Source organism: Lissotriton vulgaris, chromosome 7 (genome assembly GCF_964263255.1).
Source record: "Lissotriton vulgaris chromosome 7, aLisVul1.2, whole genome shotgun sequence".
In the NCBI taxonomy this organism is placed as follows: domain Eukaryota; kingdom Metazoa; phylum Chordata; class Amphibia; order Caudata; family Salamandridae; genus Lissotriton; species Lissotriton vulgaris.
Genome location: NC_141695.1, coordinates 1,619,260,415 through 1,619,285,969, shown reverse-complemented (window position 1 = coordinate 1,619,285,969; position 25,555 = coordinate 1,619,260,415). Strand labels below are relative to the sequence as shown.

Genomic DNA, 25,555 nt, shown 5'->3' with positions numbered 1-25,555 from the left:
CAAAAGGGGGTGGTGATGAACAGAGTGTCTGAATTGAGCAGACCACTCTTACCCAGTCCAAAGATCAGGGCTTGATCCATCACCGTTATTTATCTCACTGCCCCAACCCAGCTCAGAACCTGGCTATATGCAAATCAGTCTGTCCCTGGCCCAGTGCATCATGGGAACAGGGCAGACTAAACTACCAAGCCAATTCTTTACCAGAAAGGAGACAAGCTACCGGGGACCGGTGCTCATTGCACCATCAGGATTCAAGCAAGCCGGGCCGAAGAGGCTGAAATGCCAGAAACCGGTCCCCGGTAGCTTGTTTCCTTCCCAGTGTAAGAATTGGCTTTTGTAGTTTGGTTTGCCCTGTTCCCATCATGCACTGGGACAGGAACAGACTAATTTGCATACAGCCAGGTTCTGAAACTGGGATGGTGCAGTGAGCTAAAAAACGGTGTTGGATCTAGCCCTGATCTCTTGACTGGGTGAGAGTATTCTGTTTAATTCAGAGACTCTGTCCCTCACCACCCCTTGTTGTAAATATTTTTGTCCACCCTAAGCGTGGAAGGGTATACTCAGATGTGAGTCCCTTGCTCATTGCACCATCAGGATTCAAGCAAGCCGGGCCGAAGAGGCTGAAATGCCAGAAACCGGCCCCCGGTAGCTTGTTTCCTTCCCAGTGTAAGAATTGGCTTTTGTAGTTTGGTTTGCCCTGTTCCCATCATGCACTGGGACAGGAACAGACTAATTTGCATACAGCCAGGTTCTGAAACTGGGATGGTGCAGTGAGCTAAAAAACGGTGTTGGATCTAGCCCTGATCTCTTGACTGGGTGAGAGTATTCTGTTTAATTCAGAGACTCTGTCCCTCACCACCCCTTGTTGTAAATATTTTTGTCCACCCTAAGCGTGGAAGGGTATACTCAGATGTGAGTCCCTTGCTCATTGCACCATCAGGATTCAAGCAAGCCGGGCCGAAGAGGCTGAAATGCCAGAAACCGGTCCCCGGTAGCTTGTTTCCTTCCCAGTGTAAGAATTGGCTTTTGTAGTTTGGTTTGCCCTGTTCCCATCATGCACTGGGACAGGAACAGACTAATTTGCATACAGCCAGGTTCTGAAACTGGGATGGTGCAGTGAGCTAAAAAACGGTGTTGGATCTAGCCCTGATCTCTTGACTGGGTGAGAGTATTCTGTTTAATTCAGAGACTCTGTCCCTCACCACCCCTTGTTGTAAATATTTTTGTCCACCCTAAGCGTGGAAGGGTATACTCAGATGTGAGTCCCTTGCTCATTGCACCATCAGGATTCAAGCAAGCCGGGCCGAAGAGGCTGAAATGCCAGAAACCGGTCCCCGGTAGCTTGTTTCCTTCCCAGTGTAAGAATTGGCTTTTGTAGTTTGGTTTGCCCTGTTCCCATCATGCACTGGGACAGGAACAGACTAATTTGCATACAGCCAGGTTCTGAAACTGGGATGGTGCAGTGAGCTAAAAAACGGTGTTGGATCTAGCCCTGATCTCTTGACTGGGTGAGAGTATTCTGTTTAATTCAGAGACTCTGTCCCTCACCACCCCTTGTTGTAAATAGCAAACTCTTTTGTGGCACCTCCAGCTGACCACGACTATTTTGCAGGATCTGGGTTTGTGATAAACTCCAAGAAGTCGGTCATGTCCCCCTCTCATGTCATAGATTTCCTAGGGTTCACGGTGGACTCGGTGTTAGCTCAGCTGTCTCTTCCAAAAGAGAAACTGAAGGATCTGAAAAGGGAGATCAGGAAGTTACTGAACAGTCAGACTCTCTCTCTCAGGGCTCTGGCAAGAATGGTAGGGATTCTAGCGTCGTCAGTCCAGGCGATTTTCCCGGGCCCATTGCATTACAGGGCCCTGCAGCAATTGAAGATCAGGCATCTTCAGAAAGGTCTGTCGTATTCGGACAGCATTCCCCTCACGCAAGATGTGAGGACAGAATTGCAATGGTGGTTGGGACACATCGACGCTTGGAACGGTCGAGCGATCTTCGGTTGCCTTCCAGAAATCACGATAGAATCCGACGCCAGCCGTTGGGGCTGGGGCGCGCGTTGTGGAAACATCTCCACAGGAGGGAGATGGTCCCCGGAAGAGCTTTCCCTTCATATCAACTGTCTGGAGCTGCTTGCGGGGTCGTTCGCTGTGAGAACGTTGTCCCCGAAGCAGACATCCTGTTGTATCCTCCTGCGACTAGACAATATTTCGGCAGTGAGGTACATCAACAAGTTGGGAGGCACGAGGTCGTCCATGCTTGTGCAGATCGCCAAGGACTTTTGGCATTACTGCCTTCACAACCAGATATCGATCATTGCGGAATATCTCCCGGGTCAGTCCAATCAGGTAGCGGATTGGAATTCGAGGTACCTCAGGGACTTCGGCGACTGGAAGTTGCTCCCGAGGATGTTCGAGTGGTTGGAGGAGATTTGGGGTCCGTTCGAGACGGATCTTTTTGCGTCGAGACTGACCTTCCAAATCCCTCGCTTCTTCAGTTGGAGACCGGATCCGTTGGCTCTTGCGACGGACGCATTTCTCCAGAACTGGTCACAGGGGGTGCATTATGCGTTCCCCCCCTTCTTGTTGATCCCCAGAGCGATGTCGCAGGTGATCAAGCAGAAAGCGGAAGTGGTCATGGTGACGCCTTGGTGGACGTCGCAGTCTTGGTTCCCCAAACTGATGCAGTGGAGCTGCGACCTTCCCAGACTCCTCCCGGAATCGACGATGCTGTTGCTGGGCCCTCATCAAGAGAGGCATCCGATGATCATGGAGGGCCGACTGCGGCTGATGGCCTGGAGGCTTTCAGGCAGCAGTGGCAAGTGCCAGGCATTTCGAGCAGGGCTGCAGAATTCATCAAGCAGGCTTGGGCTCCTTCCATGAGGAAGCGATACTCCTCGGCCTGGAAAGGTTGGGTGGATTGGTGCGTGGAACGACATCTGGATCCCGTGGGGGCCGGCTTACCCCATGTGCTGAATTTCCTGACGGATAAGGCTTCGCAGGGTTTGGCCTATCGGTCGGTCAACAACTTCAGATCTGCCATCTCAGCGGGCCATGTCCAGCTGGATGGTAGGCCCATTGGTATGCACCCTGTCGTGTGCAAATTGTTGAAGGGCATTAGAGTGGAAAATCCCCCTAAACCGAAATATTCCGGTTTGTGGGACGTCACTCGGGTTTTGGACTTATTTGACAAATGGCCAGTGAACTCGCTTCTTTCCAGAAAGCAATTGTCGGCCAAGCTAGCCATGTTACTTTGTCTGTCGGCTTGTAGGAGGTCATCGGATGTACGAGCGCTGGACATAACAGGTAGAGTATTTACTCCGGAAGGAGTTTCTTTTCAGATTGTCAGACGTACTAAAACATTATCTACACATGTTTCTTATAATGCATTTCAGGAAAATGAAAAGTTATGTGTTGTGCAATGTCTAAAGACTTATGAGGAATGTACAGCGGCTGTTAGGCCTCAGGGCTGTTCGCAGCTCTTGATAGCCCTACAAAAGCCATTTAAAGCGGTGGCGGCTGCCACCATTGCCAGATGGCTTCGCTATGTTATGAATGAAGCAGGCATTGACATCACCATGTTTGGTGCGCATTCTGTCAGGGGTGCCATGGCATCAAAGTCGTTCATGTTGGGTTCCAGCATTCATGATATTATGCAGTGTGCAGATTGGTCGTCTGAATCGACCTTCAAAACGTTTTATTATAAGCCGGTGGGGGGATATTGCCTCTGTTGTTTTCAATAAGCGTTAAACTAGCATAATCAGAAGCCTCCGGTCCTGACATAGAATCACAAATTTGCTAGCATTCGCGACAAGAATTTGCAATTCTATTAAGGACACGGAGGCAAGGATTATCCCACCCGGCATTGTATATGTATTATAAATGCTTGCCCAACCAGATGATTACGGTGGTTACGGTCTCATATCCTTTCTTTTAGGTTCTGATAAAAAGAGCGACTGAGACTCAAAGAATGCCAGGATATTTCGCCTGAAGTTGTTGTTCTTCCCGTTGGAAGAGTTTGAAGTTTCCAAGTTTTCGTTGGAGCTGTTCGCCGAAAGAAAGAGGAAGATGGCGGCAGGCTGAGGCCTCTTATGGACTAAGGGGGCGTGTCTATGTGTGAGACATGATGGGATATGTAGTTTAACGTTATTTTTGAATGAAAAGCAAGCATTTTCATTGGCTGCTGTGAGCTTCTAGTAAAGATTGAGAAGCATAATCCTCGCCTCCGTGTCCTTAATAGAATTGCAAATTCTTGTTGCGAATGCTATCAAATGAGAAATTTCCTAGTTACCACAAAGGAAAGTTTCAATTCTATTAAGGAGGCGGAGGCGAGGATTTTGCTAGTCCTTTCTCCATTTTATTGGACAGCAAGTTAGTAGTAAGAAAAAAACAATACACCAAGGACTACCCAAAGGAACATGGCAGCGGTAGTCCTGGTAACGTAACAACCAATCAGAGTCCAACAGATAGCATATAGGGAGTCCCAGCTGTTAGTCCTTCCTCTTTCTTGGGAGCTGCCGCAGGAAAGAAGTCATCCAACCACTAGTCCGCTTTTTGATCGGAGCCTAGGGAAGAGAAACAATGATAATAATATCTCGTCCAGAACAATGTCGAAGAATTCAAGAACATTACAATGGAGTAAACAGAACGAATTGCAAAGAGAAATTAATCAGCATTGCACAGCTTATCAATGAGTACATTAAAAACACAGAAAAGAGATACTTCCCTTAGACGAAGTAAAATCATCATAGTCCAGTCCTGGGAGGGAAGGCTCGATAAAGCCTGGGTGGAAAAATCCTCGCCTCCGCCTCCTTAATAGAATTGAAACTTTCCTTTGTGGTAACTAGGAAATTTCTCATTCTATGTCAGGAAGCGGAGGCGAGGATTTTGCTTGTTCAAAGCCTACTCACCACCAACGAAGCAGCCTCATGGATTGGCTTAAAGTAGAACTTTTTGAAAGTCGAATCTGAGGACCAATCCGCTGCATTCATGATATCTTCCAGGCGTCCACCTACCTGAATAGCCTTGAAAGCCATTGCACCTCTAGTGGAATGAGCCCCAAAGTCAGTGACGCTAATTCCAGCTTCAGACATAACCCACCTGACCCATCTGGCAATGGTGGGAGAGGAAACTGCCTTGAAAGGTTTCTTGACCGCAATAAGTAATTGTCTCTCGCCCGGAGGGCGGAGCTCAAGAGTAACATCCTCATATGTCTTAAGGCAACGAACAACACAGAGCTTTGGCGAATCTGGGAAAGCCGGGTAAGTTACTGACCTGGTATTACACTTAGTTCTTCTTGAAACAGTAAACGTAACCCCTTCTGGGGTAAAAACCCTGGCTGATATATCCAGTGCACGAACATCTGAAGCACGTTTACATGAAATCAGGCAGAGGAGAATCGCTAATTTGGCCGAAAGCTTCTTGCGGGAAAGGTACTGATTATCCTGCCAGGACTTTAGAAAATTCAAGACCACATTAACATCCCACAAACCTGTATAACGGGGTTCTGGGGGGCGCGAAAGGCGAATACCTTTAAGGAGTTTACAAACCCAAGGGTGCTCACCAACCGGAGAGCCATCAACAAGGGCATGCCCAGCAGATATTGCCGACCTGAAAGAATTAATGGTGCTGTATGCCAATTTCTTTTTGAAAAGATCAGCGAGGAAGTTAATCACGTCGGTGACAGAGGAGCCCATGGGATCCAGGTGTTTTCCCACACACCAACGAACCCATCTGTTCCATGCTGATCTATAACGTTTAGTGGTGTTAGGGGCCCAGGCTCCTCGAATGAGGAGCTCAGCGTCTCTCGAAAGCGAGTCACAAGACCAACGTCCCCTGAAATCCTCCATGCCATGAGACGTAGATGGCCCTGGAGAACCAGCGGATGCGGGTGACCCAATGGATCCGTCAGAATGTGGTCGAACGACGGAAGTCGAAGAGGCTTGTCCCAGGACAGTTCCAAAAGAGAAGGGAACCAGCATTGAGCTCTCCAGATTGGCGTGATCAGAATCAGAGAAGCTCTCTGTCTGCGGACCTGAGCCGCCACCCTTTGAATGAAAAGGAAGGGGGGAAACGCATAAGCTGGAAACAGGGACCAGTCCTGTAGGAAGGCATCCACTGCTACCGCCCCCGGATCCGGTTTCCAGCTGTAGAAGCGGGGCAGATGGGCGTTCCACCTGGACGCGAATAAGTCCATCACTGGAAGACCCCAAAGGTCCGAAATTCTCTGGAATACTGAAGAATCCAGTCTCCAGTCGCTGGCATCCCGGAAATTCCTGGATTGCCAATCCGCTACTGTGTTCAGATCGCCTGGGAGATATTCCGCCGTGACAGAGATCTGGCGAAGAAGGCAATAGTTCCAAAAGTCTTTCGCAAGATCCGCTAGGACCTTGGAGTGCGTGCCTCCCAACCGATTGATGTACCTGACAGCAGTCGTGTTGTCCATCCGAAGAAGAACACAACACGAAACCTTGGTCGAGGTGAAGGAGCGGATTGCGAACGAGCCCGCAAGGAGCTCCAAGCAGTTGATATGGAGGTGAAGTTCTTCCTCCGTCCACCTGCCGCCCACCGAGAGTGAGCCGCAACGGGCGCCCCAACCCTGGCGACTGGCATCTGACTCGATCACAAGATCCGGACGGGAACCGAAAATCGCCTTCCCGTTCCAGGCATCCATGTGATCTAACCACCAAAGAAGCTCCGATCGGGCTTCCAGATTTAAGGAAATCAGTTCCGAGTAAGTGAGACCCTTGCGGAGATAAAATGCCTTCAGTCTCTGAAGAGCCCTGTAATGAAGGGGGCCTGGAAAAATGGCCTGGATCGATGAAGACAGTAATCCCACAATCCTGGCCAGTTGGCGGAGAGATACTCGATCCCGCCGAAGAACCTTGCGAATCTCCTTCTTGATCTTGGAGATCTTTTCGGAAGGAAGGTGAAGAGTCGCATCCGTAGTTATGATCAGAAAGCCAAGGAAAGTCATTTCCTGACGAGGAAAGAGATCCGACTTCTGGGCATTGATGATGAAGCCCAGAGACTGAAGAAGGGTTATTGTAACCTGAAGATGGTGAAGAAGGAGGTCTTTGGACTGACACATTAAAAGAATGTCGTCCAGGTAAACAATCAGACGAATCCCCAGGGTACGGAGATGCTCTACCACCGGGCGTAGGAGTATGGTAAAGCACCAAGGTGCTGAGGAAAGACCAAAGGGAAGCGTACGAAATTCGTAAACCTGATTCTTCCACAGAAACTGGAGGAATCGACAATGAGGAGGAAAGATTGGAACCGAAAGATAAGCATCTTTCAGATCCAAGCGAACCAACCAATCGTTCTGTAACAGAAGGTCTCTCAGAAGATGGATGCCCTCCATCTTGAAGTGTCTGTAAATTAGCCACTCGTTGAAGGAGCGGAGGTTGATTACTGGTCTGAACCCTTTGCCTTTCTTTTCCACCAGGAAGATGTTGCTGAGGAAACCGTTTGGGTGAAGCACTGAGGGGATAATGGCGCCTTTTTGTAACATCGCCTGAACCTCTAGATCTACAAGTTCTTGATCTGTGACAGAAAACACTAGAGGACGAGGACGAGAAAGTTGAACGGGGGAACCGTAAAATTCGATGTGAAACCCCTGAACCGTCTCTAGAACCCAAGGATCTGATGTTATTGACGCCCAGGCCTGGGGAAACAAAGCTAACCTTCCCCCCATTTGAACCAGAGAGATGATACGAAATCTTACCATTAAATCCTCTGGAGTTGGACTGGAATCCACCACGTCCTTTGCCTTGGCCTCTGCCTCCTCTGGAGGGGTAAAAGGTACCCTGTCGTCCATCATTCCAGCCGTTATTTCTTTTGTACTGGCCTCTATTGGGGCCTTGCTGGACTTGACGGCCGGAAGAGCGACCCCTGCCTCTGCCGGCCCAGCCAAAAACCTTTTTGGGAAAAAATCTTTTCATTGAAGCCTGAGCCTTGTCCAGAGCCGATAAGGTTGCCACAAACTTCCCCAACTCCTTCACAAAGGGGTCACCACACAAAGCACCCTGTGCAATAGGGCCCGCCTCAGAAGACGACAACTCTCCTAGTTTCGGATCAATCTTAAGCAGCAAGGAACGTCGCTGTTCCGCCGAAAGCGCGTAATTGGCATTGCCAAGAAGGCACATTGCCCGTTGCGACCAACCAGCAACGTCATCAACTGACATCGGTAAACCCGACTCCTTAGAACGTTGGGCCACTTCAATTATTTTAGTGAGAGGGCCCACAACATCCAAGAGTTTATCCTGACAGGCTTTCCATGACCTATCTATGCCCTTTTTAGGGTCCTTGATATATTTGGCGAAGAAGGTACACAACTTGGGATCAATCTCAGGGGTGCATGCCACTCTAAAGGGAAGGGTAGGGCGTGGGCACTCAGAACGCAGGCGGAGTCGAACATCCTGAGGTAAAGGCTGTCGAAGCTTAGCTGCGACATAATCAGCTGTAGACTGCTCAGGAAACCACTCCGATGACCTAGGTCTTACAATAGTAGATGGGTCAAACATATTAGGAGGCGCAAGATCACCCTCCGTAAGACTAGGAGCGCTGGGCTTTGGGCGCCAAGACCTGCTCACATCAGAAAAATCCTCTGAGGAAGCGTCCTCATCCTCATCTACGTATTCGTCCTCCTCATCATCTCCCTCAATGGGGAACCCTTCTTCCGGGTCAAGGTCCTGGGTGGCAAAACCACCAGTCTCTCCGGGTGAGTCGTCCCCCCGGTAGGGTGCGCTTCTAAGCGTGCGCGCACTCTTACGGAACACTTCAGATAATTTATTGAAGCCCTCCAGGTGCCCCGCGTCACGCTTCCTGGCCGTACGTGGTAGAGCACACGGAACACCACTGCCCCACTGTCCCCAAAAACACCAGTATCATTTTTAAAAACATGGGCTGACAGTCTGTTTACACTGTCCTGCAGAGGTGCCAGGGCTTGAGCTATCGCCGAAGAGAGAAGCCTGTCAACCTCTGCAGGAGGGTGCAAAGGGGTCAGTTGTGGCTGGTCATTAGGAGCCACCACCTCGACAGTAGAAGGACCGGACTGCATTTTAGCAGAAAAACTGGTACCCATACACAAACACCCCAACTATATATAAGGGGAAAACCCTTCACACAGGTACCAGACAGGCTAACACAAGTTAAAAACCTGAAACACCAAAGTTCTGACTGAGATTAAAATAAAATTTATTAAATTCCAGTCAGAAAATACTTCTTGCCGTCGAAAACGGCGTCAGTGTGAGGGAAGAGGCCAAAAAAACGAAAGAAGCACAGTGCCTCAGCGCGTTTCTACTCGAGCGCTGAGGAGAACAGCTAATCGGCGTCAGAAGCCGACACCAAGATCGCGCACGCGCGAAGAAGAAACGCTCGGGCTGAAAGCCTACCGCGTTATAAACACAGCCTACAACAAAGGCAAAGTCAATAACTAACAAGCGATATCAAGCTAAAGCTGTCTACAATCACAACAAAAACTGCCACGACAAAGATATGAAAAGCGTGACTTATCTTGCCGAGGCAGCAATGGAGAAAGAGGAAGGACTAACAGCTGGGACTCCCTATATGCTATCTGTTGGACTCTGATTGGTTGTTACGTTACCAGGACTACCGCTGCCATGTTGGTTTGGGTAGTCCTTGGTGTATTGTTTTTTCTTACTACTAACTTGCTGTCCAATAAAATGGAGCAAGGACTAGCAAAATCCTCGCCTCCGCTTCCTGACATAGAATTTGTGATTCCTCTGCGGGCTACAGCCGTCAGGGATTGGTCTTGTGTGACTCGGAGAATGCATTGACAGTACCCTGCTTCTGCAGGCCAGTGTACTACACTTTTGGTAGGCTCTCTCAGCCTGCCATAGCACTTTCCCCCATGCTCCCGATAGGTAAGAAAAAAAACCGTATATTAGCCTTTCTTATATCCGATCCTGCAGCAGCACACCTGCAAGTCCCATACATAACAATAACCCTATTCAGACCTCAATAGAAGTAAATGGGGGAAATACATTCTCCCCATTCTTTTTTTTAAATCTCGCACTTTTCTCTTCTATGTTGGCATGTATGACTCTGTCCCCTCCTATCCCACCCACTTAAAGCTCTGTTTGAATATTTTGAAATTCGAAAAGGGGAGTTTTTTAATTAAAAAAAATCGGAGGTCTGTCTTTTCACCACAGACTTTCATTTAAGCAGAGTCAATTTCAGACAGAAGACCGCTAAAATTAAGCCGTTTTGGGCTTTACAAATCGGGAGTCTACCGGCTGCATCGGGTCTGTTGGCCCCCCTGCGGTTCGCCGCTCGCGTGCTATCAACGTTTGCTTTCTCGCTAGTCTGTTTGCTCGTGGGCTCTCTGTGGTCTAATGCCAGAGCAACCCCCTGTAGACTACCCTACTTCCTGTTTCCGATATTGTGCAATATTGGGTATCTTATAATCACGATCTTCAACCGTGGCTTATCGTGCTCTGTACTTCTCGAATCTGGTTCGGCATTCGACTGCTTCTGTCTGCTCACGCCTGGCTGTTAAACGCCTCTTAGCACGGGGCGGGGCTAAAGCAGAGCTGTCAGATCCGAAGCCAGACACGGCCAATCGCGTGTGGAGGGGGAGGAACTCCCAAAAGAGCCGACGCGCAATAGATACAACACACCGCCAGCGTTGCCTCCATGAAGCAGAAGTGAAAAGCAGGAACTGATGAAGGCTGTCGCGGGGATGGTGGGGTGCTTGGCGGAGGTTCCGTGTCATACAGTCCCTTCCCCCGACACTAGGTCTGGGTCCCGTGTGAACCCCGGCCTACAATAGTACTGTTGCCCCCCGGGGGCTGAAAGGACGCTCGGAAGGATGGAGGCGGTACAGATGCGGAGTCACCCGCGTAGGTAAGAGCAGAGCCCGGAAGCCAAGCTACATGAACTAACCGCACCGTTAGTATGCAACTGCACAGCCGGAAACGAGTCTTGTACACTACCCCCAATGCAGCTCCCTCCGATGACTGTTTAACAGCCCCTCGGGATCTGGCTCCGCGTGCACATCTCTGCCTTCTTCAAACTGCCGGCGTCCACAGAGTGCTTTCTGCCACTAAACTCGCGAACTTGCAGGGTCCTCCTACTTTTAGTCGCTCACATGCAAAGACTGCCCTGAACACCTTGCCCCATGTTCGGATTTTTCTCTGCTTACACATTCCATACCCCTGCCTCCGCTTACTGCCCCTGCAACCCAGCACAACGCTCCTTCCGACCAACCCTCCGTTAAATATCCTTCACACGCTGCTCCTACCACTAACTGACCATCAAACATCTTTCCCAGCCCGTACATTCCAAACATTGGTAACCTTTCCTTGTACTGTAAGCCCTGAATTTGCCCTACATGTTGTGCCCTGGATCCCTGCACAACAGGCTCCTGTTTAGGTTGCCGCCATACTCTGTGTAGCATCTTTGCCACTAACTTTCTACCCAGACCTTTAAATAACTTGCCCCAAGTTCCCTACACATATACTGTCTGCCCAGTTCACGTGCTCAACACCCACGGCACATTTTGCTCCATCCCAAATCCTCAGTGCGCTGCACCATTTTCAATGGTCGTTGTGCCCCAAGGGCTTCCTGTTCGTGCCCCCTCCCAGTGTATGCTCTCTTGCCAAGGTCCTCAACACACCTTCCACTTGCCAGTATACTGCCATCGGAGTTTGCCAATCCGCTCTGGCAATCGAATTTAGATTAGTGGGTAGGTATGTATTGAAAAGTGTATGAGGTCATGGGAACGTCCGGAGGACTTGGTAGGCGAAAAAGTGATGTTAAATATGTACAGCTTAATTTGACTTGGTGGGGCCTTCAGATGAAGGAAGAAGCAAACCACTTTATTGTGGCCGAGTCCAGGCTGGCCACTGTGGACATAGTGAATAGAATAAGAATGAACAGTAAGGTGGCACAGCCAATAGCAACAATTCTAAATTTGTCACCACAGAACCCTTCATGGACCAGCTCTTTACCGTGTGTAGGCCTGAAGCCTTATAGAAGAGATGGTAAAGCCAGTGATATTGATCATAACGTTTTGAAGTTGTCTTATTGTTACCTTCTTTTTCAGTCTGGGTCGAGCTGGTAAGTTGGTGACGGCATAAGTTACTTTACTTGGTGTCTTAGTATGGTCTCTTTAGTAAAGTTACTACTAGATCTTTTTTGAAGACTGCTAATCACGAGCTGATAGATATATTTTTGAGAAAGAAAGCATCATCTCAAGTGGATTATTTTTTATTTGAAATTGGAAAGTCATTCAAAGGAATTTGGTCATCAATAGCTTTAAGGAGAGGCAGTGAACCAGCAGTACTGGGTGTAGTGAGGAAATAAGTTACTAAAGAGTATGTCTGCTAAAGAAAAGACAATGGGGCATATTACCAAGCAATAGCGATAATTATCGCTATTGCTTGGTTAGAGACAAAAATGTACCGCTGAGCTGCGGCGATTTTTATCGCAAATAAACCTTGGTATTACCAAGGTTTATCGCAAATGCGATAAAAATCGGCCGCAATGCATGAATATCGCTTAAAAGTCAGCGATATTCATGCATTACCGAGCTAATGCTCTTAGCCATGTTATCCACCTCCCATTGGATAACATGGCTAAGAACTGCTCAGGGCAGGTGTTAGCTTTTGGAGATATTCGCGCTTAGCGCGAATATCTCCAAAAGTTGGTAATAGGAGATAGTGATGTTAGTGGCTGTTTCCAGTCGCTAACATCTTGGCACGCCCACTTTGCATGTCATTAGTGATAAATATCACTGACATGCAAAGTGGGGCCCAAGATGGTCGCTATCTCCTACTTGCTGTCGCTAACTGGTGTTAGCGACAGCTAGGTAATAGGGAGATAATTTTATCTCCGCTTTCTTGGCTTTTAAAGCCAAAAAAGCGGAGATAAACCCCCTTGATAATATGCCCCAATATTACGTATTTACTTTAGGTTCTAATTGGGCAAACGTTATCCACGAAGTGGCTGTTAAAGCGTGTGCATAGTTCTTGGGAGGCTGATGTTGCTTTAGGTGGTATGAGACTAATTACTAATGGACTCCACTATTTTAATTAGGGATCTGGATTGATTGGGTATTTTCTCAATTGAGGCGGCCCACGTGTATTGTTTTGCTTTTCACTGTTTTGTAAGGTTTTAGTTATGAAATAAAAATTAAATTATCTTATCAGTAGGTTTTTGATGGTTGCTCCACCTCGCCTATAGTCTGCGGCTGCACCTTATTTGTTTCCGTTTATTCTGTTCCTGGTGAAACTGGAGAAAAGAATAAGTTTGATTCTTTTTTTTTTTTTTGGAAACATTTTTATTGTTTTGTCAACATAGCAAAATACAACACTAGCATACCATCATCAAGCAGTGTCCCCGCTCTCCGAACCCCATATACCCTCCCTTGTCGTCAGCTTGCAATGTCCCAGCAACTGAATGCAAAAGTTCTTTTCAGAGCAGGTTGCCTCATCGTACCCTCCTCCCTCTTATTTACAGTGAGAGTGTCCTCCCTCAACAAGCCAACATGGATAAACTTCTGTCCCCTCAGAGCCCTCCATCTAGACCATGATAGCATCTCCATTTACTCCACACCCAATGAAACTTTTTCGGGCATCCTCTCGCTTTGTATGTGACCCTTTCAGCTGCCATGTACATGTCGAGACCCCTCCGCCATTCCTCCAGCTGGGGTGTATCCGGCACCCCCCATGTCCTGGCCAAGTCCCTTTTGGCCACAACTAGGGCTAGTACTAAAAAGATTAGTAGTGGACGGGCTAAGTCCACATCATTAGTCATTCCCAAAAGGATGAGCTTCGGGTCTAATGGAATGTCTATATCTAGCACTTCACTCAGTTCTGTGGTGATCTCCTCCCAGTACACCTGAATCTTTGGGCAGGACCATATTATATGTAGAAAACCCCGTCATCATGTCCACAGCGGAGGCAGCTAGGATCAGTTACTCTTTCTATTTTATAGAGCTGTATCCTGTCATAGTACACCCTGTGTAGGACCTTGAACTGGATCAGGCGCAGGCGGGACTTGATGGCTAATTCCCTATGGTGCATCAAATCCACTCCCCAGTCAACATCATCCATCTCCCCTACATCACGCTCCCATGTGGCTCTGAGACCCTCCAGTCGATCTGGTTTATTGTTCATGATCGTCTTGTAAGTCGGGGACACAACTTTTTCATGGATCTGTTAATGAGTTTGATTCTTAAATAGAGTTTATGTACCATGCTTGCCAATGATTTCACACTTGACAGTGGAATTAGTGAAAATAGATAAGTGAACGGTTCCTGGCGTTAAGACTTGCAGAGATGAACTGTGAACTGGCAGATTAAATGATTCCTTGGAAATATGATTTTGTTGCCATTGTTGTATGAGTGAGGCCTTTTTGGTATACTTATGTGATCTCAACTAGAAATTGATAGGGTGTAATGTTCTCTAAGAGCAAGACAATCTTGTTAATGTGTGCATTTCAGGAGTGCCGTTTTACATTAGGTGGGTTTATTTGAATGAATCTTTTTCCATATCTTCAAGGATAGATGAATAAAATAGAGGGTAAAGGGCGGGCTGAATTTCTAACCAGGTCACCTAAGATGATAATGGACAAGAGGACCGCAAGGTTAATGAGTTTTATCGGTAAGTACGTTGTAGGGGAACCAACTCCCACTAGGTTATTACGAAAAGAGTTCCAGTGCTAGACTGTGTGAGAGCCTAATGCATTCCGTGTGTTGTAGTCCTTTTTTGCTTCCATTAAAATTATTAGATTATTCCCTGACGTCAGTGATTTGTAGATGTAAAGTACAGGACTGGAGACAGGATGTGTAATGACCTGGAATGAGATGGTCACCCTGGTACGTTGCGGCTAGGTGGACGACAGGTTATGAATAACAGTTTGAAGGTGACTGAATAATGGTCATTGCCCAGACCACACATACTGTTTGTGTCTGCACATATCCTTGGAGCACACCGACAATGTGCACTTCTCTATACTTCAAAAACATGCACAGTCCTACGTGTACTGTCGCTGCTCAGACCTGAGCAGGCAACTCTCAACGTACCACTTTGAGTTGGTAGAGGAAAATTTGTGAAAGAGTAACATTTGAAGTAGGGTTAGGCTTTAAATAAAAAAATAAAAAATACATTTCTCAGTGATAGATTTGGCGAAAGTATCTATGTGCTGTGGTATAAATAGTCAAAACCTAGCCAATAGAAAGAGGAGCTAAAATAGACAACGTTATCCTCATTTGGAGAACAATGAGGTTTGTGATACAGATAATAACATATTACATATGTGGCTACATTTAGCGTACACTGAAGTCATTTGCAAAAGGGTTGAATTTTTGCAGTTGATTCTTTTTTTCTTTCTGTGACCTACACGATTAAATCTTTTATAAATAACGTTTTCAATTGTCAGCAAACTTATTATTTTTCCAGATTGGACAGAGTGGAAGCCTTGTAAACATTTGTGAAGAGAATACGAACGCTCCCTTAAATGCATAAGAATGTTTGTTTGGCAATGGAAGGATGGTGGATTCAGAAGCTCACACAGCAATACATATTTGGTAATCAGTTTACTGGACTTTTTTTAATGCTCATCTGCGTAACAACATTGCTGGTTATATCGTGAGACCTTGCGGTAGTTACTAGCACTGTTTTCTGACAGGTAAGGGCAGCCACTTAACACACCTTTGATGATTATGAATATGCTGACAGTAAACGGGTTACCACCGATAACTCCTCCTGTTCACAGCTAAATATGGCGATCGTGGAGCATGTTATCAGTATGTTAGAAAAGATCACTGATTGTAGATGTACTCTATTCACACAGGTTCACACAAAGGTGATTGTGCAGAATTCACCTTAAAGCTGTGTACACCACAATCTATAGGGGCTGACCAAATTTGTGGGGCTTTTTCACTTGAGCAGTGCGGATTGGACTGAGATTTAGAAGCCAAGGACAGTTACTCTTGCACTATAATACCAAACCCTCCACTCTCAACGCTTCTTCAACCTTTAGTTTCTGCTTACAGCAGACCTCCTTCAAGTACCTCCTAAACTTGAACCTGCCTCTTTTCCAGGGCTCTTACCCTTTGCAGTTTTCTTCTCCATGGCAGGTCTCTAATTGTCCCTTCAAACTGCAGGCTCTCGTCAAGAATGGAGCCTGGCATATGTTGCAGCTTGAAGTAGGTGATACTCTTTCTTTAAAACTTTCCTGTAATTCTGTAGCTGGCCGTACCTATATTTACACAGTTTGACCGCCAGCACAAACTACACACCCTCACACAATAGGTGCCCACACTTACTCATTGTCAGCTGCACTTATACATACATTGAAACATTTGAATGCACTGGCACGTGAATGCAAATGTATAAAAGTGCCTGCATTGATCTGGAACCCATACAGTGAATCACAAGAAGATTGACATTAAATGCTATTGCATTATATTTTAATTTTTATTAAAGACTAGTGAGTACTTAAAAAGTAAGGATTTAAAAAAAACTAACTATAGATATGTCATCATAAATATGTTTAAGATTGAAAAAAAATAAATACATATATACAAAAAAGTGATGAATGGGATGACCAAATTAATCTCAGCCACTGACAGTCGCCTGGGCTGCATCCCAATCCATCGTTTTTCACCCGCCATGCCACTTCAGTTTTGGACCCAGCCATGCTCAAATCAGTCTTGATCCTGCTTCTCATGGAAATAGTTCAGCCTGAACTTGTCAGGGCAGGTCCTCCCAAAACCCGCATACAAGCAACCCAGGCGATTGCCAGTGGTTAGATAAATTGCAAACATTCTTCCCATCTCCTGTCATCTATGTTTCATATTCTGCCCTAAGTGGCATTGTATGTTCCTGGGTCCTTTGCTCACTGTGTCACTGAAACCAAGTATTACCCCACTGATGAGCCTATAAACAAGATGAAACCGGTCCTGGGTTGCTTGTGTTCCTGTTAAGGGAGGACCTGGCCTGGCTGTACAGGCTGATCTGCTCCAGTGAAGATCGGGGTCAAGACTGACTTGCATATCGCTGATTCCATACTGAGGTGGCATGGTGAGCAAAAGAAAGGTGGTTTGGATGGTACCATGAGTGGTTAGACAAATTGCAAGCATTATTCCCATCACCTGTTGAGTAAGTCTTCCTATTTGATTTAGAGATACGCGTCCTCGCCCCGTTTCTCTTTTTCATCTATACAAACGAGGTATAGGCGGCCCTGACTGGCTCACCTCTGGACGTGCCCATATTTGACTACACTCCCCTTCCGATACTAGTGTATGCTGATGATGCAGTTTTAATTGCTAGGACGGGGGTAGCCCTCCAAAGACTCATAACTTCATATGCTTCATTCATGGCCTCGCTGGTTCTCAAAGTGAATGTAACAAAATCTTTCATCATCATAGCAGGAGCTGGTAAAAGATCCGATTACTTCAACCTAGACTCTAAGAAAATAGAAGTGGTAGAGTCCTTTTCGTATCTCTTATTTGATAAAAACACTCAATATTAAATTTGGTGGCGGCAAGAGTGCTAGGCATGCAAAGAAGTCTCCAAGCCATTAAGGGCTTTATCAAGAAACTAGGCGCCAGCCCTCTGGTCCCAATTAAAAACATTTACTAAGCAAAGACAAAGGCAGCGGTAACCTACGGGGTGGGAGTATAGGGGATGGCCCATATTGACCTACTCCAAATATTGGAAGACAGCGTTTTTTAAATCTCAGGTGTCGTTACCCTCATCAGTCTCTAATTATAACCTACACCTTAAATTATGGCTAGCTTATATGGTAAATTCTATTAGATTGGCACCAATTCTTTTATGGTTCTCCATATGGCGTAGGACCAACGTCAATCTAACACAATGTATAACCCCTTCGCTGCAGGGGTTAAACCCCCGCTGTGCTGGGGGGGGAGGGGGGCGCGCACAGCGCCCCCATGCTCATGACGAGCTGAGCTCGTCATGAGGCACGGCGCTCCTGTGCTCATGACGAGCTCAGCTCGTCACGGCCACACCCGTTCCCGTGGAACGCTCAGCACAGCAGGGGAATTATCCCCGCATGCGAGCGTTTCACGGCTCATGACGAGCTGAGCTCGTCATGAGCACCGGAGCGCCGTGGCTCATGACGAGCTCAGCTCGTCATGAGCCTCAAGGAGGATAATTAGAGACTGTCTGAAGCTGGATCATTATAATATGATTGGATGGATTAGATAAGTGGAGGCAGAACGAAGTGCAATTGGGCTGGGAGAATTATTTCGGAATCATTTAGCCTGCAGGAGGTTTTCCAAACAGAAACTAATTGAGGCATTCATGCAGAGAGCTAACATTGTCCGTAGAGAAAAGAATCGGCGACAAAGTATCCCTTGCTTATGATCTTATCCCCTCTAGACCATAGGAAGGATACTCCTACCTAGCCCACAACACAATCGTGCATCATAGATACATCCTATTGCGATTTTGCCTGAACCTCATCCCTTTGATAGGGTACCCCGAGAGAAAATGTAAATATTAATATCTGATCCCATTCCCTTGCGATAACCATTCGCCCCAATCTGACCTACATCTAGTACTGTTCTGTAAGTTTTATCAGACCGAAAGAGAAGCCTTTATTCTTCCAATTCTAAGGCGCTTCAAGTATTTTTTTATAGGCACCTTCCTACCCCTTTGTTTGTTTTTTAGTAGCCACCTTTCTGTGGGCTTGCATGAGAAAGAGAAAGGTGCAGGGATGTTTAATGACTTAATTATTGTAAACATGATTTTAAAGTATATATTTTAACTGACCCTGGATTAAGGGACACTTCAAGCTCATCATGATGTTAATGATTTTATATGTTTTCAAAACATCGCTCGTGCTGTCTATTTTATCCCCTTGCGTGCGGGGCGTATTCCCCGCCTGTGCTGACTCCGCCTTGCGTGGGCGGAGTCATGACGGAACAGTTTCGTCATCAGCACAGCTCAACCGATGCTGATGACGGAACCGTTCTGTCATCAGCATGGAATGGGTTAAGGGTTGTTTGTTATTCATTTTTATAATCTGTTTCTAAAGAGATCGAATACAGACTTGATTGATTTAGAGATATTTTTGGTTGATTTCTAATGTTGTGTGTAAAGAGACACAATATATCTTGTTCCATTTGTGGTATTGCTTTAGAATTCTCAGGTTATGATTTTCATCATATTCATGGTATTTTAAACAGGGTGGTTATTTTTTTGACAGCGACATATTTTTCGCCCCTTATTGGCCTGGGGCTTTCTCAAGGTTGTGAAGATATGATGGGTATCAAGAGTAATGAGATTCCAATGAGAACAAAGAAAAGCCTCCACCAGGTGCAGAGTGAAAGATTCTTGAAATCTCTATGCAAAGTGACTCCTGCAATTATTGAGTTGGTATCTGGTATTGAGATACATACTCCATGATGTCATTCAGTATGACATATCGGTGCCAGAGGGAGTAGAACAGTCATATTTAGTCATAGAGTACTGCAAATGTGGTTAGTTGTTGGGTTGTGATGACGAGGTAGGAAAAAAGGGAAGAGTAAAAGAAAAGGTGAAAAAAAAATGTGATAGAAGTGCTGGCAAGTGCAAGGTTGCAGTTTAGGTGGGCATTTTAAGCATGTGATAGGTCAAATTGGGCATGGAACTCCTTTTCCATGTACAATTTGTTTAGTTTGATATAGCAACCAATTCCTTATGCTATGTGCTGATATCTAGATGTGTAACTATGATTAATTACCATGCTTTCGCGTGATTGTGTGAGCTGGTGGTAATTTTATAGAAAATTATTTATTAAACATATAATGAAAAGCAGATTACCTCTTAAAAACTTTTTTGCACATCTTATCCCTCAAGCATTGCACTTGACGTCATTAAGCAAATGTTTTGCGGCGGAAAGTCAAACTGGAAATATTGCTCTGGATATAAAAAAGATAATATATTGCACAATAGTGTATAGTGATGGCTCTAGTTTGAAATGCCGTAGAATCGAAATTTGCCTAGCTTAGTAACAGTAAGTTTCAATTCTATTAAGGACACGGAGGCGAGAATTATGCTTTTCTCTCTTCGCTGTCCCATCAGTCCAACATTAGGTAGTCCTTTCTCAGTGTCCATAGATCCAAATATAGGGCGTCCATCTTGTGAACTCCTCCTCTTTCTTCGTCGCAAGTCAGGCCACAGTCTCACCGATCTTGTTTCGCACCATCATTACCTGGCGAAAAAAAATAACTCGTGAGCCATGCCATACCCTCTAAGCTTGAAGGCAAGTCAACGAAAGCATTGCAACAAGTCAATGACATGCAACCAAAGAGAACAGTGAATCCACATTGCAATCCGGAAAAAAGATTACTTACTCCAGTACGGGCGGGATCTCCGCAGGAGGTATGGGTGCGATAATCCTCGCCTCCGTGTCCTTAATAGAATTGAAACTTACCGTTACTAAGCTAGGCAAATTTCGATTCTATGTCAGGTCCGGAGGCTTCGGATTATGCTTGTTCAAAGCTTGTTCACCACCAAACTAGCAATATCCACCACCAGCTTGAAATAAAACCTCTTGAAGGTGGAATCCGAAGACCAATCCGCAGCGCGCATGAGGTCTTCTAAACGCGCCCCAAGGGCAAACGCTTTGGAGGCCATGGCCCCTCTTGCGGAGTGAGCTCCGAACTGCTTTGTATCAATACCAGCTTCCTGTAATACCCAACGCACCCAACGGGCTATAGTGGGGGAAGAGACAGCCTTGTGAGGCTTGCGCAACGCAATGAGCAACTGCCGTTCGCCCGGAGGGCGAAGTTCTGTCGTGACATCCTCATACGTTTTCAAACATTGCACCACACACAACTTAGGGACATCCGCAAAAGCAGGGTAAGAAATAGACCTGGTAGCCGATTTCGTGCGGCGGCCCATGGTAAATGTAACCCCATCCGGGGAAAAAGCTCTCGCTGTGATATCTAAGGCACGCACGTCGGACACCCTGGGACATGACACCAAACAGCGGAGCATCGCCAGTTTAGCTGACAATTCCTTTAAGGAGAGATACTTGTTAGGCTGCCAAGAAAGGAAAAGGTTCAACACCACGTTAACATCCCACAGGACAGAATATCGTGGCTCTGATGGTAAAGCAAGACGCACTCCTCTGAGGAGTCGACAGACGAGGGGGTGTTCCCCGACCGCCACTCCATCTAACTTCTCATGAGCTGCTGATATGGCAGACCGTATCGTATTAGTAGTCCGGTATGCTAAGCCGGCCGTAGATAGGTCCGCCAGGAAATTTAGAATGGGAACGAGACCTGCGACCATGGGATCCAAATCCCGTCGAAGACACCAACGAACCCACCTGGTCCAAGCCGATCTATACCTTTTTGCAGTGCTGCCTGCCCAGGCTTTGGACAAAAGGTGCTGAGCCGAGTTCAAAAGGCCCGGGAGCGACCAGCGTCTCCTGAAAGCCTCCATGCCATGAGACGGAGAGAACCCTGGAGGAGATGGTGAGGATCCCCGTCCGGATTGAGGAGAAGACGAGGGAGCCGGGGGAGTAGGATTGGAGAATCCCAGGAAAGTTCCAGAAGAACTGGAAACCACACTTGCGACCTCCACACGGGCGTCACCATCACTACGTCCACCATCTGACGGCGAAGCTGGGCCGCGGCCCGCACTATCATGGAGAAAGGCGGGACGAAGGCGTCCCCGCGATGGAAGGGGCTCTGGAAGGGAAAAAACCCCACAGACCCCACCAAAGAAATAGCAACGAATCAATACAAATAGGATAGAAAAACAACAAGAAAAAACCCTTTCAGACACAAAACTGTGAGAGAGAGGGAGAATAGCACTTAACTGGCTGCGAAGCAGCGAAGAAAGAGGAGGAGTTCACAAGATGGACGCCCTATATTTGGATCTATGGACACTGAGAAAGGACTACCTAATGTTGGACTGATGGGACTTGTGGTTATAAGAAATTTTATTATGATGTTTTTCTGATGATTCCTGTGTTTGGAATACAATTTTTTTTTCAAGTTTTGATAATTTTCTGGCTGCTGTGTGGTGTTATGTGAATAAACAGCGAAGAGAGAAAAGCATAACCGAAGCCTCCGGTCCTGACATAGAATGATGAACATCTTGCTAGGGACAAGGTCTGTAAATCATCCATGTGCGGTCTTGCGGTCTTGGTATTTAAAACTAGAGTTCTGAGGTATAGGGTACGCGCAGGAGGTCTAGGTGTAAGTAAGTGCTCTGTGGATATCATAAGTCACTGTTCAGTGCTTGAAAAAGGTAACTCCGACAGTTAGCCGCAGTGACAATACAGAAGACAGGCCGGGTCAAAATAATTAAATGGTTGGGCGACCTTGGTGTCACGTGTAATTGAGGTAAGAAAGATTTTCACTGTGTGTGAAAATACTACCAAAAAGTCACAGATCCATTGCTGATCAACTAGACCTTTTTCCGGTTAACTGTTCTTTTGCGCGTATTAAATACTAGTGGAAGCACCAAGTAAAAGCATATGCTGTAACACTTACAAGATAAGTTAATCGGCTTGTATCTTGCGAGGGGACATATCCCTCACCACTGGTCAATACTGGTGGTGGTCGGTATATTTTGTAAGCACCATATTTATTAAAGAAAGGACAAGGTAGCGCAAATCCTTGTGTGAGGAAAGAACTAAGCACCATATTGGAATGGTGTCGTTTGCAATCAAATATAAGTATTGGCATGTACTTGGTAATGTTGTGTACAGATTGTATGTAGGTTTTACTCAGTTTACATGTTTAGTAAGTATTAGTCAAACTATAAAAATATTGCAGCTATACCTAATGTTCTGTTTAATTTTGAAATAATGGATGGGCGTGGCTTGCTAACAGCCAAGATAACTGTGTAGTGCGAGTGCTTTGCCTGGGCCTCCTAGAAAGCCTGCAAGATATGCACCAAATCCGACGGCTGTAGTGTTAAAATAACCAGCAAGGATCTGGCGCACCAGTCGACACAGCAAAATTGTGTCTGAGGAAGTGTTTACCTAAGAGCAACGGAGAGTGGCCTGCTCGTAAATAGATTTAGTAAGAGGCAACTATGTGGAGCGGGGTCACGTAGCTGCAGCGCTCTGGTTCGGATCACGTGGCCCGGAGTAAGAGAAATTGGGTGCAGCTTTGGAGCCCCACCACTAGTCAGCGACCCAGCACTAGAAAGCACTCAACAGCCATCAAGAGCCTCCTGTGGGACTCCATGTCTATGGAGCAGTCGATCTGAGGCCGGGAGGAGGTGAGGCTACAACAGGCGGTAAGACACATCAGTGCCGCCACTCAGGAACTGAGCCTGAATTGGGGCGACCTGCAGGAGCTGCTAGACATAATAATTTGTGGGGGTGAGGAGCGTGAGCTCCGGACTGACTATCATTAAAGTAGGACTGGGCCCAGCGCTTAGGCCTGCTAGCGTGAAGGGGAGACCCGGGCCGCAAAATAAAGCTGAGTTAAGTCGGATCTGGAGGGGGTCTATATTAACGCCAAGTGGCAGAGGCGCTACCTCCGAAAGGACCCTGGGCAACTGGCAGTTTAGTGTGGCGATCCATTTTGCCTGCCCCATAACTGGTAAAAGTCTGGATTACGGAGCGGACCTGAGGCCCATGAGTGACATGGGACGGTGGGGCCCAGGACTACATACACAGTTGGGCTGACGAAATCTGGGCAGCGAGAGGCCTAATCACCCGCGGGTCCTGAGTGGAGAGTTGGGAATTGCACTGGAGGGCCCTGTCACCCCCTGGCGATAGCACCACGCAGGAGTCAACAGTGCTGGTGAGGATAAAGGTAACCCCGCTGCATATTCACCTCTGAGTAGAGAAGTTTGTGAGACCAAGGGGGAGATTCTCAGATAATTGAACCCCGGCCTGAGAGCAAATCCCGTGGAGGCCCAACAGCGAGATTGGAGCACGGTGAGACGCGTAGGGCAGTTGCGACGACCAGCAGAGATGGACCCGCCATGACGACACTGAAGGGCGTCCCACCCTCTGTGCAATCCAATAAATTGGATAAGTACGCGGTCCCGCAGCAATTGACGTCCGAAGACCGAACGACCTGCGATGAGGCGTCAGCTGAACCTTCCCCATGTGCAATTATGACTGCTATCCAAGTTCTGGGTATGACCCTGGAGACAAAAATAGACAAGGTCATGATTCAGATGAATCTGATGCAAGGGGACATGCACAAGACCTCAGAGCGTGTCACCACGACGGAAACTAACATTGTGGAGTTACAATCTGCAACGCGCAAACTAGAAGAGCATGTACAAAAATTGACATTCCAACACAAACAAATGGCCCTGAAGCTGGAAGACCATAAAGGGAGGGCCTGCCGCAACAACATCAGTGGTTGGGGTCCCAGAGGAGGCAGAGAGCCAGAGTAAGGATCTCTTTATAGAAGACATTATACTGAACCATCTTAAGCCAAAAAGACACTTAACTTTCTTTACGGTAGAAAGAACACAGGGCACTGGTCCCTCCGCCGAGGACTGGGGCCCCCTTCGAACAATTATAGTCCGGAGGGAGATGAGGCTGCACAATTGACCATCAAGTATGATATACCATCACGATGGGGCATTGAATTGATTAATACAGCAACACTTAATGTTTTGGGGCTAACATAGGGGCCTGTGGCGCGAGGCAGCCCTACGCTAGTTGAATGTTTTTCTGGGCGACAGGCGCTCTGCTAATTGGGATGTGGGTAGTTCTAGACCCACAAGGCAGGGTAGCAGGGAGCGGGGAAAGTTATTCAGGGGATTTTCACTTATTTTGTCTTAAGTTGGGGTGTTAACTGCTTCAGACATAATATTCTGACAAATGTAGTGTTGAGACCTGAGACCTTATGCTATACATTGCTGCTTAAAGGGGGATGGGTCACGATTGGTGGGTGGGGATGGAAGGGGGCAAAGGGACACATGGGTTTCCCAAATGGCTGCGCGACAAGCTAGAAAGTTGACAATTCTCTCTTGGAATGTCAACGGTCTGGGTGATAAGATAAAACGTACTATGGTGTTACAATACTTGCATAGACCCTCCCCAGACATAGTGCTCTTGCGAGAGACACACCTCAAAGGCAATAATTATTTAGCACTGAATCGTTTTGGCTATACACTCCGGGTACACGCCAGCTACACAACGGGCTCCATGGGCACTGCCATACTCATCAAAAACTCTGTGCCATTTGTAGTGAATCGCACTTGGTGTGAACACATGGGATGGTACGCGTCCCTTTCCGGGACGCCGGGAGGGACAAGTTGTGAACATTTGCTCGTGTATATACCCCCACGACTGCATGGGACTACACTCTTAGCAATCTAATACTCGAGCTGCCGCAGGAAACTCTGATTCTGGGGGAGTCATGAACACAATGGCTCCGCACATAGATAGGGATGTAAATCCCCCCCACGGCTCGGGGACCCCGACCATTGAATACATTTGTGAGAGCACCGGGACTGGTGAACCTTTGGAACTGTAACAACCTCAGGACACAACAATTTACACACATTTCAGCAGCATCTGCTACTGGATTTTAACTGCATGATATGATTCAATTTGAAATACATCCCAATAAAGAACTTTT

The 25,555-nt window shown here is 46.9% G+C and overlaps 1 protein-coding gene across 1 annotated transcript in view; it reads left to right on the top strand.

Annotated features, from left to right (window-relative positions):
* The first annotated feature begins 10,538 nt into the window (after positions 1–10,538).
* STK4 (serine/threonine kinase 4) overlaps positions 10,539–25,555 on the top strand; it is a 218,867-nt gene continuing 203,850 nt past the window's right edge. The window contains exon 1 of the mRNA XM_086932548.1: positions 10,539–10,866. Coding sequence (XP_086788674.1) covers positions 10,832–10,866 — 35 coding nt within the window. The 5' untranslated portion in view covers positions 10,539–10,831. The remainder of the gene's footprint in view (positions 10,867–25,555) is intronic.